At 41.4% G+C, this 16,166-nt stretch overlaps 1 protein-coding gene across 3 annotated transcripts in view; it reads right to left on the bottom strand.

The window, feature by feature from the left end:
• Positions 1-16,166, bottom strand: part of HMGCR (3-hydroxy-3-methylglutaryl-CoA reductase) — a 54,504-nt gene that overhangs the window by 16,933 nt on the left and 21,405 nt on the right. The window contains exons 1-14 of one of the 3 annotated variants that reach the window (XM_073584091.1): positions 15,964-16,094; positions 5,824-6,006; positions 4,938-5,049; positions 4,769-4,856; positions 4,593-4,677; positions 4,381-4,486; positions 3,463-3,569; positions 3,254-3,373; positions 2,915-3,078; positions 2,458-2,696; positions 2,166-2,335; positions 898-1,092; positions 586-744; positions 280-437 (exon numbers count right to left, since the gene is read on the bottom strand). In XM_073584091.1, coding sequence (XP_073440192.1) covers positions 280-437; positions 586-744; positions 898-1,092; positions 2,166-2,335; positions 2,458-2,696; positions 2,915-3,078; positions 3,254-3,373; positions 3,463-3,569; positions 4,381-4,486; positions 4,593-4,677; positions 4,769-4,856; positions 4,938-5,049; positions 5,824-5,988 — 1,868 coding nt within the window. In that variant the 5' untranslated portion in view covers positions 5,989-6,006; positions 15,964-16,094. Of the gene's footprint in view, positions 1-279; positions 438-585; positions 745-897; positions 1,093-2,165; positions 2,336-2,457; positions 2,697-2,914; positions 3,079-3,253; positions 3,374-3,462; positions 3,570-4,380; positions 4,487-4,592; positions 4,678-4,768; positions 4,857-4,937; positions 5,050-5,823; positions 6,007-15,728; positions 15,924-15,963; positions 16,095-16,166 lie in introns of those variants that run through there. The other 2 variants (XM_073584092.1, XM_073584093.1) reach the window with 2 other exon arrangements.

The raw sequence follows: 16,166 nt of genomic DNA, 5'->3' as shown, positions 1-16,166 counted from the left end.
GCTAAAAATGCTTGCAAAACGCATGCGAATTCCGCATGTGTTTTACCCCGGCAGGGAGTTGCGGAAATGCTGCGGACAATTCCACAGCATTTCTGCAACGTGGGCACATAGCCTAAAAGTACAGGTGCCATTTATGCTGAATTAAAAAAAAACAAACCCACAATAAACAGTGCAGTCCATTGAGCCATTGAGCTTTAATTTAGCTTAGCGCCAATTTTAATGCTTACATTTCTCCTATTCTGTGGAAATAATTTCTGAAAAGTATAAAAATTCACCTACCGGCTTGTGCTATCAAAGGTATCTTTTATAACTTTAAATCCCTCAGGGCTATCAAGCCAGCTCTTAACCTCAGCAGCTTCACAAGCTGAAGGCAACCTAGTAACTGGTCCACGAGTCATGCCATCAGCAAGGATCCGGCTGTGTGCTCCACCACCCAGCTGTGAAAAAAAGGAATTAAAGCTCAGTATTTGTTACTCACTGCTACCAGGTTTCCCAACAGACTTTATAGTAGTCAGCGATGCAATAAAATCGATCATAAATGATTTTCCAAAGAAACCATAGAATATATCTGTGAATGAAACTCACCATTATGGCTCTGCAGCCTCGGTTTGTGCTAGCCACAAGGCAACCTTCTGTTGTAGCCATAGGGACCTGGTATTCTTTATTATCCAGGATAAGAGGACCTGCTACTCCAACAGGGATTGGCATATATCCGATTACATTCTCACAGCATGCACCCATAACCTAAAAAAATAGATATGAAAGGCTAAAAATTAACAGATACAAGAAATATAGTATCTAACGTCAGACTGTGACCCACGGAAAAGAAGAGACAAAAAACAGAGAAATACTGGAAGATGGACATGATCTGCACTCTTCTCAGCAGTAAAGACTTACCAAGGAGTAGTTGTAGTTTTTGTAAGGCAGATTCAGAAGGGCTGATGACTGAGGCAACTTGTGGGCCAGCATGTGCCTGCGAATTGCAACTCCCCTTTCCGGCGACTCCATCATGGACTCCAGCTTATAGGAAGGGATGTGTTTAGCATTCACCAACTTGATCACTTCTGCATCACTTAAGTATTGGGCGCCTTGCTACACAAGAAAGAAAAATTCCGATGAGCGATTCCTGCAGAAAACTGAGTTTTAAGGTTTATTAATCCAAAAGTAACAATTCCTTCCATTTTCAAATATATATGACCCCTAATCTCATCAGACTGGGTTAGCGTGCATGTGAAGCTTGGCCTGAATTGTACACAGCAGCTAAGAAAGGTTTATGCTCACACCTCCATTAGTAAGCATATTTTAATAGAGATTTTAAGGGATTACCTGGAAGCCGAGAACCTATTTAAGTCTGACAAATCCACTTTATGTCACAACATTACAATTTATAAATGAACTTTAATGCACAGACCGAATGTATCATAACTATATGAAATATGGTCCTGATCTGTACTGGCCAGATGGCCACTTTACTGAAAATAATTTGGATATTTTCAAGTCGCTAGCTTGATAAAGTAAGACATAATATCTAAAATGTTAATAATTTGTCAATATTTTTACATTGAGTAACCATATGCAATAAAGGCTGTATAATGATACTTTGGGATTGGTAAAAGTTAAGGGGTTTTGTCAGCATCTTAAAGAGATCCTGTCATCAGGTCAAAAGTGACCAGTTTGTGGTCTTATTTTATTCCCACTGATCTCCTGAACATTTAGGGTATGAGCAGAAATAAAATGACAGATCCTCTTTAAGTGGGTAAAACTGCAACCAGCTTATAAAACCAAATAACTTTGCAATTTCCTTGTGTTTAAAAATCTTCTCTGTCGTCAAGAAGAGAGCTTTATAATATTATAACTTACTGCTCATTGCCTCGGTTACCGACCACCGCTGCAGTGCATCAGTGACGGCTGGTCTCCTAGGGAAGAAGCTCTATCTATATGATATCGTACAGTATAGCATCCTTCCAGCTTCACCGTCCCTGTGCTCCTCCGATGCTGCAGAGCTAAAACGACCTTGGCTTGCAGCATGAGAGTGCACAGTTTGGGCCAGATGCAAGACGATGCCGACAAGCAGGAGTAGTGCGCTCATGTTCAACGAGAGGAGAATAACCCTGTAACTTGTTTCAGATCAGTAGTGTTCCTGCCGTTACTCCCTATTCACTTACATCTGGATTCTTAAGAATGCGAACACATTCATCAATGGGTCGGGGCACCTCGGGTATGTCAAACGCTGTTTCCTTCTCCTCTTCACTTGTATCAGGTGACGATGAGGAATCGCCCAGCACAAAGTTAGCCTTTGCTGAATTTTCAAGTGGCAATGGCTTTATGACCGCTTCTAAAAATGTACAGACAGAAATTGGTTAATAGAAATAAAAAATACATAAAATATTGAACAATTTAAAAAAAAAAAACGTAGAGATTAGTAATAAAATATGCATGTAATGACTGCTTTAATACCTTTCTCTTCCTTTGATGACATGTCTTCTATTTTACAATCTTTGGCGGGCTTTTCAGGCACTGGTTCCATTCTGCAGCAGCCATCTACTTGCTTCTTTGGCACAGTGACTGGAGAGGTGATCGGGTTCTTTAAGGAGAAGGTAGACTCTGTCTCTGTCTGCTCAAAAAATATGTACTTGACTGCCAGAAGAAGAGCAAGACTCAGAGTTATGACTTGCTCGATGTCCATGGTGACCATCCTGTGGAATACAGCATGGTCAGATGCTTAGGAAAGACGGGCCAAGTAGTTTTATCTTTATTGCACCATTTCAGAAGCTATATATAAAAAAATTGCACACACACACACACACACACACACACACACACACACACACACACACACTCTATGTATATAATTGCACACGGCAAATTAAAAAAAAAAAAAAAAAAGAGAGAGAAAAGTTATTATTGCACTCACCTAGATAGATAGAACTGCCAAAGAGCCATGTTGGGTTCAATTCTCTTTGGTATGGTATCATCTAAGCCAATGGCAGCCTTGTGATCTGAAATGGAAGTGTTGTTCTGAGGGGACGGTTCACTTATCCATCGACTGTGAGCATGAACAAGGACCAGGCCGAGGGACTGAAGGAGAGAAGGAATAATAAGTCACCAGCAACAAAATGCTAAACAGCAATTCTAGATTATTGCTTAAAAAAGGAATCAAAACCAAAATACACAATGTACTGTAAACGCAAAATAAAAAACAAAACAATATCCTAACACCCAAAATAGAAGCGACTGAAAAAGAGGCACTCACCATGATCATCTTCACCCTCTGTGTGACAGGGTTTGGTTTGTTATCTTCTTCCTCCTCTAATACGTTTGCAAACTGTGTAAGCTGCCATATTGGACGTCCCTCCCGACTCTCCCTGGAAAGCTGGAAAAAAGATCAAAGCATATTCTTCAGATGTATGAAGAATTATCATATGTATAATGTATGATAATTAGCTGATACTAATCACTCACCTCCAAGACCAAAGACACGCAGGCTGGGAAGAATGTCATGAAGGCAAAGTAGTTTGCTAGGACGGACATGCAACCAAAACAGCACATAATCTCTAACTGGCGAACACCTGAAAGAGAGAATTAAATTATGATTATATATAAAAAAAAGGTATAACAAACGGCAAGAATGGACATAGCGATCTATCGAGTTGCATCTATTGCCGGTATACATTATAAAAACTTTCCAAAACATACCTACAAATGAGAAGACCAAGAAAGTCCTTACAAAGCCTTACAAAACACACTAAGGGCAAATGCATATGATAGTGTACTCTCTCTTCTGAGAATCAGATCGATGATGCAAATCACACTCTGATCAGAGCATAAGCCGATTCTCTTGGATGAGAAGTTTGAGAAAAAACAAAGGCAAAAAAAGACATCCAAGTGCAGTCCGATGATTTCCACAGACTCACTGACTTACATGGCTGATTGCGAATCGAATATACAACCAAACTCAGGCACGCAGCGATTCTTTTCCTAAGGCAGCTGCAGTCCAGAGAAAAAAAAAATTTGACACGGCCCCATAGACTAACATCAGTCCGACTGAGATCAAATCTTTTGTACATACAGTTTGTCAAATACTGTACAGGGAAGCAATAACAGCACATGCACTGTAGTGAGCGGTTGCTGCCATTGCCACCTGTACCATCATCCGATTGACTGAAAGCAAACAGCTGCAGGGAAAATAAAATTATTTTCTCTCTGCAGCTGCTGGCTGCAAAGCATTCAGAATTCCATTTACTTACAGATTAATCCATTATCTGCAGGTAGATAGCATTTCTGGACATGACCTTAAAATTATGACTGAATCACATCTTCCTGTGAAGAAATACTATACAATAACCTCAATAACCTTTAGAGTACAGATTTGCAACTTACCCGACATTGTTCCAACTCCAATCACAAGACATTCTACAAGAGCATCCAGGGTGAATGTAGGTCCTAGAATGGCCATGCCACGAGCAATGTTGTCTCGAACTTCATCCTGGAAAAGATTTTTTTTTAAATTTTATCATCATCAGGTAGATATAAAAGTGCGGTTAAGGTAGTGGCGTCAGACATTTACCTCCCGGCATGATTTATGTGCTCACCTGAGAGTTGGAGCTAAGAGCAAACTTCGCTAAAGCACTGGCCTTTGAGAGGTCAATAAGCAGCAGGAAAAAGGGGAGCGCCTCGCTGTCGGGGGGAAAAGTAGTGTTACATTCTAAATATAAACTGCAAATCTATACAATGCACCAGCCAACACCAACCCGGGTGCTAAACTTACTTCAGGCCTGTCAATTCTTTATCCAGAAAATGAATCACCACTGTGCTGAAGACAAAGCTTGAAAAGATGGTGAAGAGGCCAGCAATACCTAAAATACCAAGAAAACCTCAGTGACTGAAGCAGATCGACGACAACGGCTGGAGATGAACTGAACATACACAGCACGTACCTAAAATGTATTTGGAGCCGAGCTGCCGGAGGTTTTGGAACTGAAAGTAGATGTAGAGGATTGCAATGCACCGTGTGATGGTTAATATGATAATGTCGCTGCTCAGAACATCCTGTGATGTGGAAAAGAGAGCACAAGTGAGATACAAGTGCTTAATTCACCTTGTATCATCCTGTCTGGCTTCTCACACACAAAAAAATACATTTCGGAGAAAAGTACATTGTACCTTTTCCTTACCGATTCCCACACTTCTATAACATTATTGATCTAATTTCTTCTCTGTCATATCATACATTAAACATAAGTGTGGACGATAATTAGGGGGTGGCCTGATAGCAAGATGCCAGTTAGACCACTCTGGGAGTGAAGCAATAATGGTTATCATAGACCGTAGTAGAAAATCAAAAAACTGAGCCACATGATGAAACTTTGCACTTTTGTTTCCCGGCTTCAGGGATTCCTCCAGTGGAAAAGTAAGGCTAGGGTCAAATGACCGATTCGCTCTCATCTGATACCATTTTCTCGAATGTGGAGACGATTGTTTTTATTATTTCTTCATCTTCTCCTTCCAGTCAGTCATCGAAGTGTGATTTTTTTTTTTTTTTTTTTTTTAAGGACCCATTGACTTGAATGGACAAGTGTGATTCGATTTACAGATTCAAAATGGGCATGCTGAGATGTTTTCCTTGGACAGACTCTATTTGAGAAAAAAAAAAAAAAAAAAAAGAACCCCACACACCTGGACATGTGCACAGCTCCCTATAGAACAGTAGTCAGAGTGTGATCCAATGTTTTGCCAGATTACACTCATATCGAAATAACAGTCATCTGCATGAGCCCTAACTGGCATTAAACTCATTAATACGGGTGAGGAGTCAGAACTTACTTCTTCAAACTTGGGGCACTCATAGTTCCAGCCGCAGATCTTATCATTCCCTGTGAACATGTTCATGGACATCATGCAAATCGTGATGGTCACTGTACCCACGATAACCTCCCATGGGTGGGAAGCCACAAACTGGCCATGCATGCGGAACAATCGGGACAGCATCTTCACAGTTAGTGTGACCTAGAGGGAGGGAAGAAAAAAAAAAAAGGAGAATTAACGCTTTCATGTACAGATATCTCAACATACAGAATCTAATCTCAGAAATTTACATCTCTCAAGATGACTGGGATATATTCAGAGTACAGTGCCTCAATGTTATTTTTACCTTCATACACCCCGACAAAATGAGAAGTCCCTCTATTGTGTCCCAGATCCCTACAATTAGCACCCCGCAGCTACTGGCCGGGCATTATTGGTATTTATATGTTCAGCTGCTCCTGCCATTATACAGCCATAGGGAACATAACACCCTTTTACTCTACAAGAGTTTCCAGTTTCAGGGTAAAAAAAAGTCACCAGGCAACTTTTTTTTGTGTTGTGTGTATAAAAACAAAAAAAAAAAAACATACTGAAGTAGGTGGAGAAAAACAAAAACCCTTAAGGCCAAGTTCAAATGAGTGCATGAAAAATCTGTGTTTCATCATCCATATATCCGTTTTAGTTTGTTTACACGTGTTTGATAGTTATGATAGCGGTTTTATAATAATGTTTAATATTGAATTACGGTAGATTCATAAAAACGGATGCCATGTGAATGATATCTGTAGGACTTCTGTTTTTCTGATCACTCATCAATGGTTGTGTTTTTAAAATGTAAAAGGTCAGGCATGTGCATGATTACTGGAATTTGGGTCCCAACCCCACAACTGGTCAGGGCCTCAGCTGTGAGCGAGGGCTTCATCACTACATTACAGCAGTTGGACTTTACACTCTAGATCATGAATTAATCTGATATCCTACAATATTGCTTGCAATGTTGGGAAAGCCCCTGCTCTCATCACTAGCAAGCACAATGCGGGATGATTGGTGGACATCTGGCTTTCTGGGAATCCTGCTTAGTTTACAGTACTGCTCTTTCTTGGCTTTAGCTGAAGACCACACTGACTTTCACTTTCTGTGACTGTCAGATCATTTCATGGACATTACATCAGTATTTATATCCATTCACAAGTTGCCGTCAGTACAGTTCACCTGGTCCATATGTAACACATCCACCCAGCGCCGTCACCTTTACACATACTAATCACTGTCTGCTCATTATGTCTCTTATCAGTGAGAATCCTTTGATGCGAGAGTTCAAGAACATCAAGATTTCCAATCAACACCAAAGACATTCACACTAATTGATGTACAGTATGTATATAATATTTCACAGCTTGATACTTTTTTTTTCTATTACAATGCTGAAAACAGAAGCTACATCCACGCCCACAATGATAATTAGGGGATTATAGGATGGCAGGACACAGCAACACACGTGCCCCCAGCTGTGCCTAGTACCACAGTTATGTGCCCATTTACAAGAGTGACTTTTTCGAATATTCTTTTTACGCTACATTCACCCATTGAGACCTCAGCATTAAAGGGTCCCACGCGCTGTTCGTTACAGGTCCCACTGATCTACAAAACGGGGCTCTGAATTACCCATCTTTTATGAAGCTATAGCCGCAAACAGAACCAGCCGCTCTATTCACTTATATAGTAATTATTGTTACTGTTTAATCATGTCTGAGCACTTGTAGTGATACCGCCTATTGTAAAAGTACAAACAATGCAAACATTCATTTAAAAGGGGATGTCCAAGCTTGGGGGAAAAAAAAAAAAGTCAGCAGTTACTATGTGACTGCATGCTGACATGATTCCCTGTCACTTGCCGACTAGATTCTCTTCTACTTCTCTCAATTCTCTGTTATTGAGTGATATGTGCTCTTAGTCGGCCATTCGCTTCAAGTATGCAAAATGCATACATACTACCACGTGAATCGTGACCACATGCCCATCTTACACTGTCACGATTCACCAGTCTGCCAATACATACAGTGATTGCAACTTTTGTCTCAAGCCAGGAAAACCCTTTGTTGACAGTTTTCATACCCTTGACTGTTGTAGTAATTCTGTGCAGTTTGTAGGTACACAGGAGCCCAGAAGAGAACTATATAGAAAGGGGAAGAAGGTGGGGATTTTTGATATCCCCTGTCGTGCCCCCTGTGTTGCCTCTACCCTTACAAGGACAATCCCCAAGTAAGGCTACTAAGATGTACCCACCAGATCGTGTCAAGCCTCCCTATAAAAGTGTGAGGAATTAAGAGTTCCTGCATTGGCAGGTAACCTGCCTGTCAAGTCCAACTACTGTACCATAGTTTAAGTTAGAACCTGTCAGTTTAAAACCTGTACCAAGCGATAAAACTGACAGCTTCTAACTTAACCCCTTAGTGACCACCAATACATCCCCCCACTTTCCCTTTCTATATGGTCATCATCTGGGCTCCTGCGTACCTGCGACCTGCACAGAATTACTACAACAGTCGTGAGAGCAAACCATTATTGAGCACTGGTAACTTTTTGCATTTGCACCTTATCACTTCATCATGTTTGTATGATTTATCCAGTTTTAGACAATATATTAAAAGTTATGTTTTAGCTCAAACTGTCTGTCTTCACTAATTATAGGTCATTTTGATGTTATTCATTGGTGGGTCATACAGACCGGACTATTGCTGTTTTCGATATTGCTCATATGTTTCAGAAAAGATAATGGTGAAAAGCGCCTTCACTGTAATCAATGCACAAGAGAACACTAGCCAGGAACTTCCGGCCATGGAAAGTCCGGCTCTCCTATATCCAAATGCTGTAATTGGACTTCCCTGAATTGCAGGCTCCAGAGATGTCATATAACCTTGGACTTTCAGGCTAAGTGCACATGTACTTTTTTTGCCCTGCGGATTTTTCCCACGCAAAATTGAAGAAATCTGCAGGTCAAATGACCTGCATTTTTCTTGCGGATTTCTTCCTTTTTTCTTGCAGTTTTCCCCTGCGGATTTGGAGAATGGAGCAGGTGGAAAACCACACAAAAGAATGTAGTATATATATATAGAATCGCAGAGTTGGATGGGACCTCCTGGGCCATCTGGTCCAACCCCCTGCTCAAAGCAGGATTCGCTAAATCATCCCAGTCAGATGTCTGTCCAGCCTCTGTTTGAAGACATCCATTGAAGGAGAACTCACCACTTCTCGTGGCAGCTTGTTCCATTCATTGATCACTCTGTCAAAAAGTTTTTTCTAATATCTAATCTGTGTCTCCTCCCATTCAGTTTCATCCCATTGCTTCTAGTCTTTCCTTGTGCAAATGAGAATAAAGTTGATCCTTCTACAATGTGACAGCCCTTTAGATATTTGTAGACAGCTATTAAGTCTCCTCTCAGTCTTCTCTTTTGCAAACTAAACATTCCCAAATCCTGCAACCTTTCCTCATAAGACAGGGTTTGCAGACCGGTCACCATTCTGGTCGCTCTTTTCTGAACTTGCTCCAGTTTGTTGATGTCTTTTTTAAAATGTGGTGCCCAAAACTGGACACAATATTCCAGATGAGGTCTGACCAAAGAGGAGTAGAGGGAAATAATGACTTCACGTGATCTAGACTGTATGCTTCTGTTAATACATCCTAGAATTGCATTTGCCTTTTTTGCTGCTGCATCACACTGTTGAATCATATTCAGTCTGTGATCTATTAGTATACCCAAGTCTTTTTCACATGTGCTGTTGCTTAGCCCTATTCCTCCTATTCTGTATATGCTATTTTCATTTTTATTGCCCAGATGTAGTACTTTGCATTTTTCCCTGTTAAAAACCATTCTGTTAGTTGCTGCCCACTTCTCCAGTTTATTTATATCTTTTTGAATCCTCTCTCTCTCTTCTCTAGTATTAGCTATCCCTCCAAGCTTTGTGTCATCAGCAAATTTAATCAGTTTACCCTCAATTCCTTCATCTAAATCGTTGATAAAGATGTTGAACAATACAGGGCCCAGGACAGAGCCCTGTGGTACCCCACTTGAGACATTCTTCCAGCTGGATGTGCAGCCATTTACGACCACTCTTTGGGTCCGATCACTAAGCCAGTTATGAATCCACCTAACAGTTGCCTTGTCCATTCCATACTTAGTCATTTTTTCAATAAGGATTGTATGAGAGACTTTGTCAAATGCTTTGCTGAAGTCAAGATATATTATATCTACAGCATTTCCTTGATCCACCCAGTGATTCCGTCATAGAAGGAAATTAAGTTAGTCTGACATGACTTATTAGTTACAAACCCATGCTGACTGTTTAATCACTTCATTCTTATCCAGGTACTGACATACATGTTGTTTAATAATTTGCTCAAAGATCTTTCCTGGTATAGAAGTCAGACTCACCGGCCTATAGTTGCCTGGGTCCACCTTCTTCCCCTTTTTGAAGATAGGAACAACATTTGCTCTTCTCCAGTCTTCTGGGACTTCTCCTGTTCTCCAAGAATTTTCAAAGATTATGGAGAGGGGTTCAAAAATTTCTTCTGCTATCTCCTTCAGTACTCTGGGGTGTAATTCATCTGGACCTGGAGACTTGAATTCATTTAGGTTAGCTAAGTGTTTCCTCACTATATTTCTGTTTATAGATATCCTGGATTCTTCTATTCCCTTAATAGGACAGTGAAGAACAGTTGATGTTACATTTCCTTTCTGAGAGAAAACAGATGCAAAGTAGGAATTTAAAAGTTCAGCCTTCTCAACATCCTGTCTTACCATTTCATCATTTTCATCCTGTAAAAATCCTATAGCATCTTTGACTTTTCTTTTACTTTTGACATATCCCCAAAATCCTTTATTATTGCTTTTGACATCTCTTGCAAGCCTCAATTCATTGTCAGCTTTAGATAATCTTATTTGTGCCCTGCAGGTTCTGCAGACAGCATTATATTCTTCTTTAGATATGCCTCCCTCTTTCCATTTTATAAACATTTTTTTCTTCCTTTTTAGCATGTGCTTAAGTTCTGTGTTCATCCATCCTGGCTTCCTTAAATGCTTCCTATTCTTCCCTCTTTTCGGAATTGTTAACAATTGTGCTTTGAGAATTTCATTTTTCAAGATTTCCCATCCTTCCTGGACATTTTTGTCTTTAAGGATATCCAGCCATTGGATCTCTCCAATTCTATTTCTGAATCCCTTAAAATCTGCCTTTCTGAAATCTAACCTTGACGTCAGTCTTCACAGGTCTTCCTCCTCTAGTTATCCAAAATTCTAAAATAGCATGGTCGCTACCTCCTAGGGTCCCAGCCACTTTTACCTCCTCAACCATTTCCTCCCTGTTTATAAGGATTAGATCCAAGGTAGCAGTTTCCCTTGTTTTCTCATCTACCTTTTGGAAGATAAAGTTGTCAGCAAGAGAGAATAAGAATTTCCTTTACCTGTTAGTTTTGCCTGAGAGAGATTCCCAACAAATGTCTGGATAGTTGAAATCTCCCATGACAACTATGTCATATTTTTTGGAGAAATTGGCCATTTGATGCATAAAGAGTTCATCCATATCTTCAGCTTGTACAGGCGGCCTGTAGTAAATGCCTACAATGGTGTCCTTTCCATTGTTCTGTCCTTGTATTCTTACCCAAACAGTTTCCACAGAACTCCCAGTCTCTGAAGCTTCAATCTCTGTGCAGATATAGGCGTTTCTAACATATAATGCGACACCTCCTCCTCGTTTATCAAGTCTGTTTCTTGCAAATAAGTTGTATCCTTCTAGTCTTGTATTCCAATCATGTGCATCGTCCCACCAAGTTTCAGTGATTCCAATGACATCATATTTATTTTCCTGTGTTAGTAGTTCCAATTCTCCTTGTTTGTTGCCCATGCTTTGTGCATTAGTATAGAAACATTTTAGTTTGTGATTGGTTTCTCTTTCTCCAATATTTTTATTAATTAGATTCTTTTGTCTTTGTTCTTCCTTTCCACTTCTAATAGCAGAGTTCTTAATAGCATTTGTCAGGTGTTTGGCTTTTTCTGGTATTTTGCTTCCCTTCCCATGTTGTTCTAGTTTAAAGCTCTCCTTACAAGTGTAGCAAGGCGACTTCCAAATACATGTTTTCCAGTCTTCGTAAGGTGCACCCCATCTCTAGCAAGTAGTCCATCGTAAAGGTAATTCAATCCGTGATCCAAAAATCCAAATCGTTGCTGACGGCACTATCGACGTAGCCAGTTGTTCACTTGCAGAATCTTATTCCACCTCCTTGTTCCATGGCCATCCACTGGGAGGATGGAAGAGAAGACCACCTGCGCTCCCAGGTCTTTCACTTTCTTGCCTAAGTCTTCAAAGTCTCTGCAGATGGTTTCCAGGTCATTTCTTGCGGTGTCATTTGTCCCCACGTGTAGTAGCAGGAATGGGTAGTCATCTGTAGGTCTGAAGAGTCCTGATATCCTGTCAGACACATCTTTAATTTTTGCACCTGGAAGACAGCACATTTCTCTTGAAGTTATATCCGGTCTGCAGATAGCGGCCTCTGTTCCTCTCAACAGGGAATCCCCCATGACCACCACTCTCCGTTTCTTCTTCACAACGTTTTTTTTTCTCCATCCAGGAGGACTCTGAAGGCGTACAAGGTTGCTGTTTCTGGGCAAAGTCTTATCCTGATGTATTTCTTCATCGTTTTCCTGCGTGAGAGCCTGGTACTGCCTCCTGATCCTCCTGCTTCTCTGGGTCACATGTTTCCATTCCTCTGTTTCTTCAGGTGCACTTCGAATTTCTTCTCTTTCTGTAACATGAAGAGATAATTCTGCTCTGTCCAAGAACTCTTCACCTTCCTTAATGATCTTCAACGTAGCTAACCTCTCTTCGAGATTTTGCAACTTTTCCTCCAACAGGGACACAAGCTTGTATTTGTGGCATGTGAAGTTCGGCTTTTCCACTGGTAAGTCTGTGAACATGTAGCAAGAAATGCAGCTCACGAAATGGCTCCTGGCCTCTTCCATATTGAGATTTCTTAAAAACGATGAAAGATGAGCCAAAATTTGCACGGTTTTCCGATTTCCTCTTTTCAGCTGCAATGGCCAAAACCCAGTGATCGTTGAGCTCGCGGAGACTCCACTTATCCCAGAAGGCATTGGGAATATGCAAATGATCTCCTCAAGACTCTTCCCCTGGTGACATGCTGCATATTTTGAACCACAAGAAAACCGCGCGGGAAAATCCGCAGCGTCTGCACAGCGGGTTTTTTCTATTGATTAACATTCTACTGTACATCACAATGCGGATATGCAGCGTTTCTGCGCGGTAAAATCCGCTGCGGATCCGCTGGAAATCTGCATGGTGTGCACATGGCCTCAGATTACATGCTTTAGAAAGAAGTTATCCCACTGATGACTGAAGAAAAACAAATGGCAACATCCCCTGGCAAAATGTATGTGCCCATTTATCATTAATATCACATAGAAGAATGCCATAGCTCACGATCAGCCAGAATGTACAGGGAAAGTTTGTAACTACCACTAGTACAATCATCAAATGCACCCCAAAAAAAATCCAAACGGGGCTGCTTACATCTGGAAAGACTTCTCTTTCCTAAAGCATAAGGTAAGTTACTGAAATGCATTGATGCTAAAATACTTCCCACATCTCACAAATAGGTTTCTTGTGAGATCAGTGTCATTCGGCAGCTTTGACTGTAAACTCGATGTCAGATGCTGACTACGACTGCACAGGATGGTGGCCATATAATTAGTCACAAGCTGTACACTGCGCCACTTCTCATCCTGTATTAGTATTTAGAGTGATCGAATATATTTTTTTCCTCAACTACTACATATCAGTTACAACATTTTAGCAAAAAAGAGAACAAGAGATATGTAGACAATATTGATCCCCTCACAAATTTTAATTTATCAAAAACAAGACCGGTCACAAAATGTATTAAATTTCGTGAGATTGATATTATACCCACTACACTATTTCAGATGGTTACAGCCTTGTATTAAATGCATGTCTGTGTTGAGATATTGTGCTTTTTAAATGTTTTAAAAATTATTTGTGGCAGGTCTTATTTTTGATAAAATACAATGTGAGGTGATCGCTATTATCTACTTCTCTCATGTCCTCTTTGCTCAAAACTTCTCACCCCGCACAGAAACAGAAGCTGCCAACCAGTAGTGACAGCACAAATCTAGATTTACATCCCCTACATTTCCCAAAAGTGGACATAACAGGAAAAATTGTCAAAGGTAGCAGTTACATACAGTTACTGGTGCGACTTAAAGATCATGGGCCACAATCTAAAATCTTAAACAGGACCCCCAACTATCCCAGGTTTCTAATAGTAACGGTCGTCTTATGAGGGCCAAAAGAGACCTGCAGGACCCTGGTGGGACTGCAAGCCCACTGTATTTAACACCATGGCGTACAGCAATAATACACCCAATATTTTAGAGTAAGACAGTTATTTTAATTTATTGTAGAATGGTATAAAACGTTACAATCAGATTGAGGGCATGAAGATACAAAACCATGTAGACCCTCATACGGGGCTAGTTTATAGTGACCTCATGGATGAACAACTAAATGGGAAAAAAAGAAGAACCCCCACACACAAACGTGTAAGCACCCTATAAAGATAAGAGGCAGTTGCAGGTCACCAGGTATATTAGTTACCAGACTACTGGGCCTGAGCAGCTCTGCTCTAATCATATGTCTCCATAGAAGGGATCATGTATCCAATTTGATCTATTTACTAACAGACTAAATAAGCCTCATATTTACTGCTACAGTGTAACCATATCCATAACACTTCTACATAGATGTAAAGAGAGCAAGCAGAAACAACTACAGGGGTGGACACCTTGGTGTAGCCTTTAGGCACAATCAAGACCCTCTGAAAAATATGCTTTATTTTATTTAGATTTTACAGTTGCACGCTAAGAACATTTATAGACAGTAATCGAAAATAATCCAAAAAAAGTTATCTGTCAGGGTGCCAGACTCCAGTGCTCCAACACAAAATGAGTAAAAAACACACAAGAACACTAAAAAACTCCATAAAGGACGGAGGAAAAACTAATTTTAAGATCGAAATACAAAACATTAGTAACAGAAGGTGTATGGTGACCTTAAGGGCGGTCAGATCTGGGATAGACAATACATAGCGGTTTATAAGTCACGAAGACTGGTCTACTATTCCATACAGGCCAAGGTTACAGAATTGAGAGTGCACACTGGAATACGAGGCCATGTCCTCTCCTGCTGGCGGCCACTTACACGGACTACAGGAGGGCGCCATCTGCTGGCAGTGCAGCATGGTGGTGATGTAGCCATGATTGGCTCAGACCGGGCAGTCACAAACGTGACGATGGGCTCACATCACCATACGGATATTACATTTGTCTGTGTCATTTTAAGCAATGTCCAAAGCAGATCCGTGACATAACTAATACACAGAAGAGGGGCCCCGTGGAATATTACAAGCGGCATCTGGGCTCTGTTATGGCTCAGGATTTTTTCTAAACATTAAAAAACAGTCACAATGGAAACCAGATGGAGCGGGTAATAGTCACTGGGCTCCCAGAGAGCCATTTGGCTTCAGTTACGTAAAGAGACAATGGAATATTGTGAGCACTGGTGTGACCGGAGCCTTATGTGTGGAATTGGCAGAGACACAAGATAAGTAAGGCTAGATTCACACTAGGGAATTCACGGTGCCCGGAAACGCATCTGACAGCCTCATAGCCATAGACGAGGTTGTCTAGACTGGGTGGGAACCAACAGCCGCTGTGCGCAGCTCCGATCACACAATACGGACGTGTAACGCAGCTTGTCTGAGCGGCGTCCTATGGGCTGGACACGTCCCATGCGACAGTATAGATGAGGCGTTTCTTCTCCCTGCTGCTTACAGTGTCCGGTGTAGCGTCCCCTCCTGGTCACCGTCCCTTCCAATGCCCCGCTGCCGCAGTCACCTCCTCTCCATGGTGTCCTCGTAGTGACGTGACCTCACCGCTTCCCTACAGGAAGAAGCTGAATCCACCCTGTGAGGACCCATCCGTCTGTTACACTGCTACGGGCTGTCTATTACAATGCCTGATCAGAATGACCGAGACTAGTCGCCGCCGCCGAGCGTATAACACTCACCTTCGGGCAGGTGGCTCGGTCCTGACTAGCCCGGCGGCGGCGGTGACTACTGTTCAAGAAGCGGCACTGATAAACAGAGCAACACTCCGGTCCGCCGCCGCAAAGCGAGTGAACCAGCGCGTCACCTGATCCCAGCCTCAGCAACGGGGGGCGGGGCCTGAGGGACAGAGTCTTCCAGTGGCCTGATCCTGCAGCCAATAGAA

The sequence above is a fragment of the Dendrobates tinctorius genome, unplaced genomic scaffold (assembly GCF_039654945.1).
Source record: "Dendrobates tinctorius isolate UK_male_01 unplaced genomic scaffold, ASM3965494v1 ptg000083l, whole genome shotgun sequence".
Classification (NCBI taxonomy): Eukaryota; Metazoa; Chordata; class Amphibia; order Anura; family Dendrobatidae; genus Dendrobates; species Dendrobates tinctorius.
Note: the sequence above shows the minus strand (reverse complement) of the source record. Positions and strands in the feature narration are given on the sequence as shown.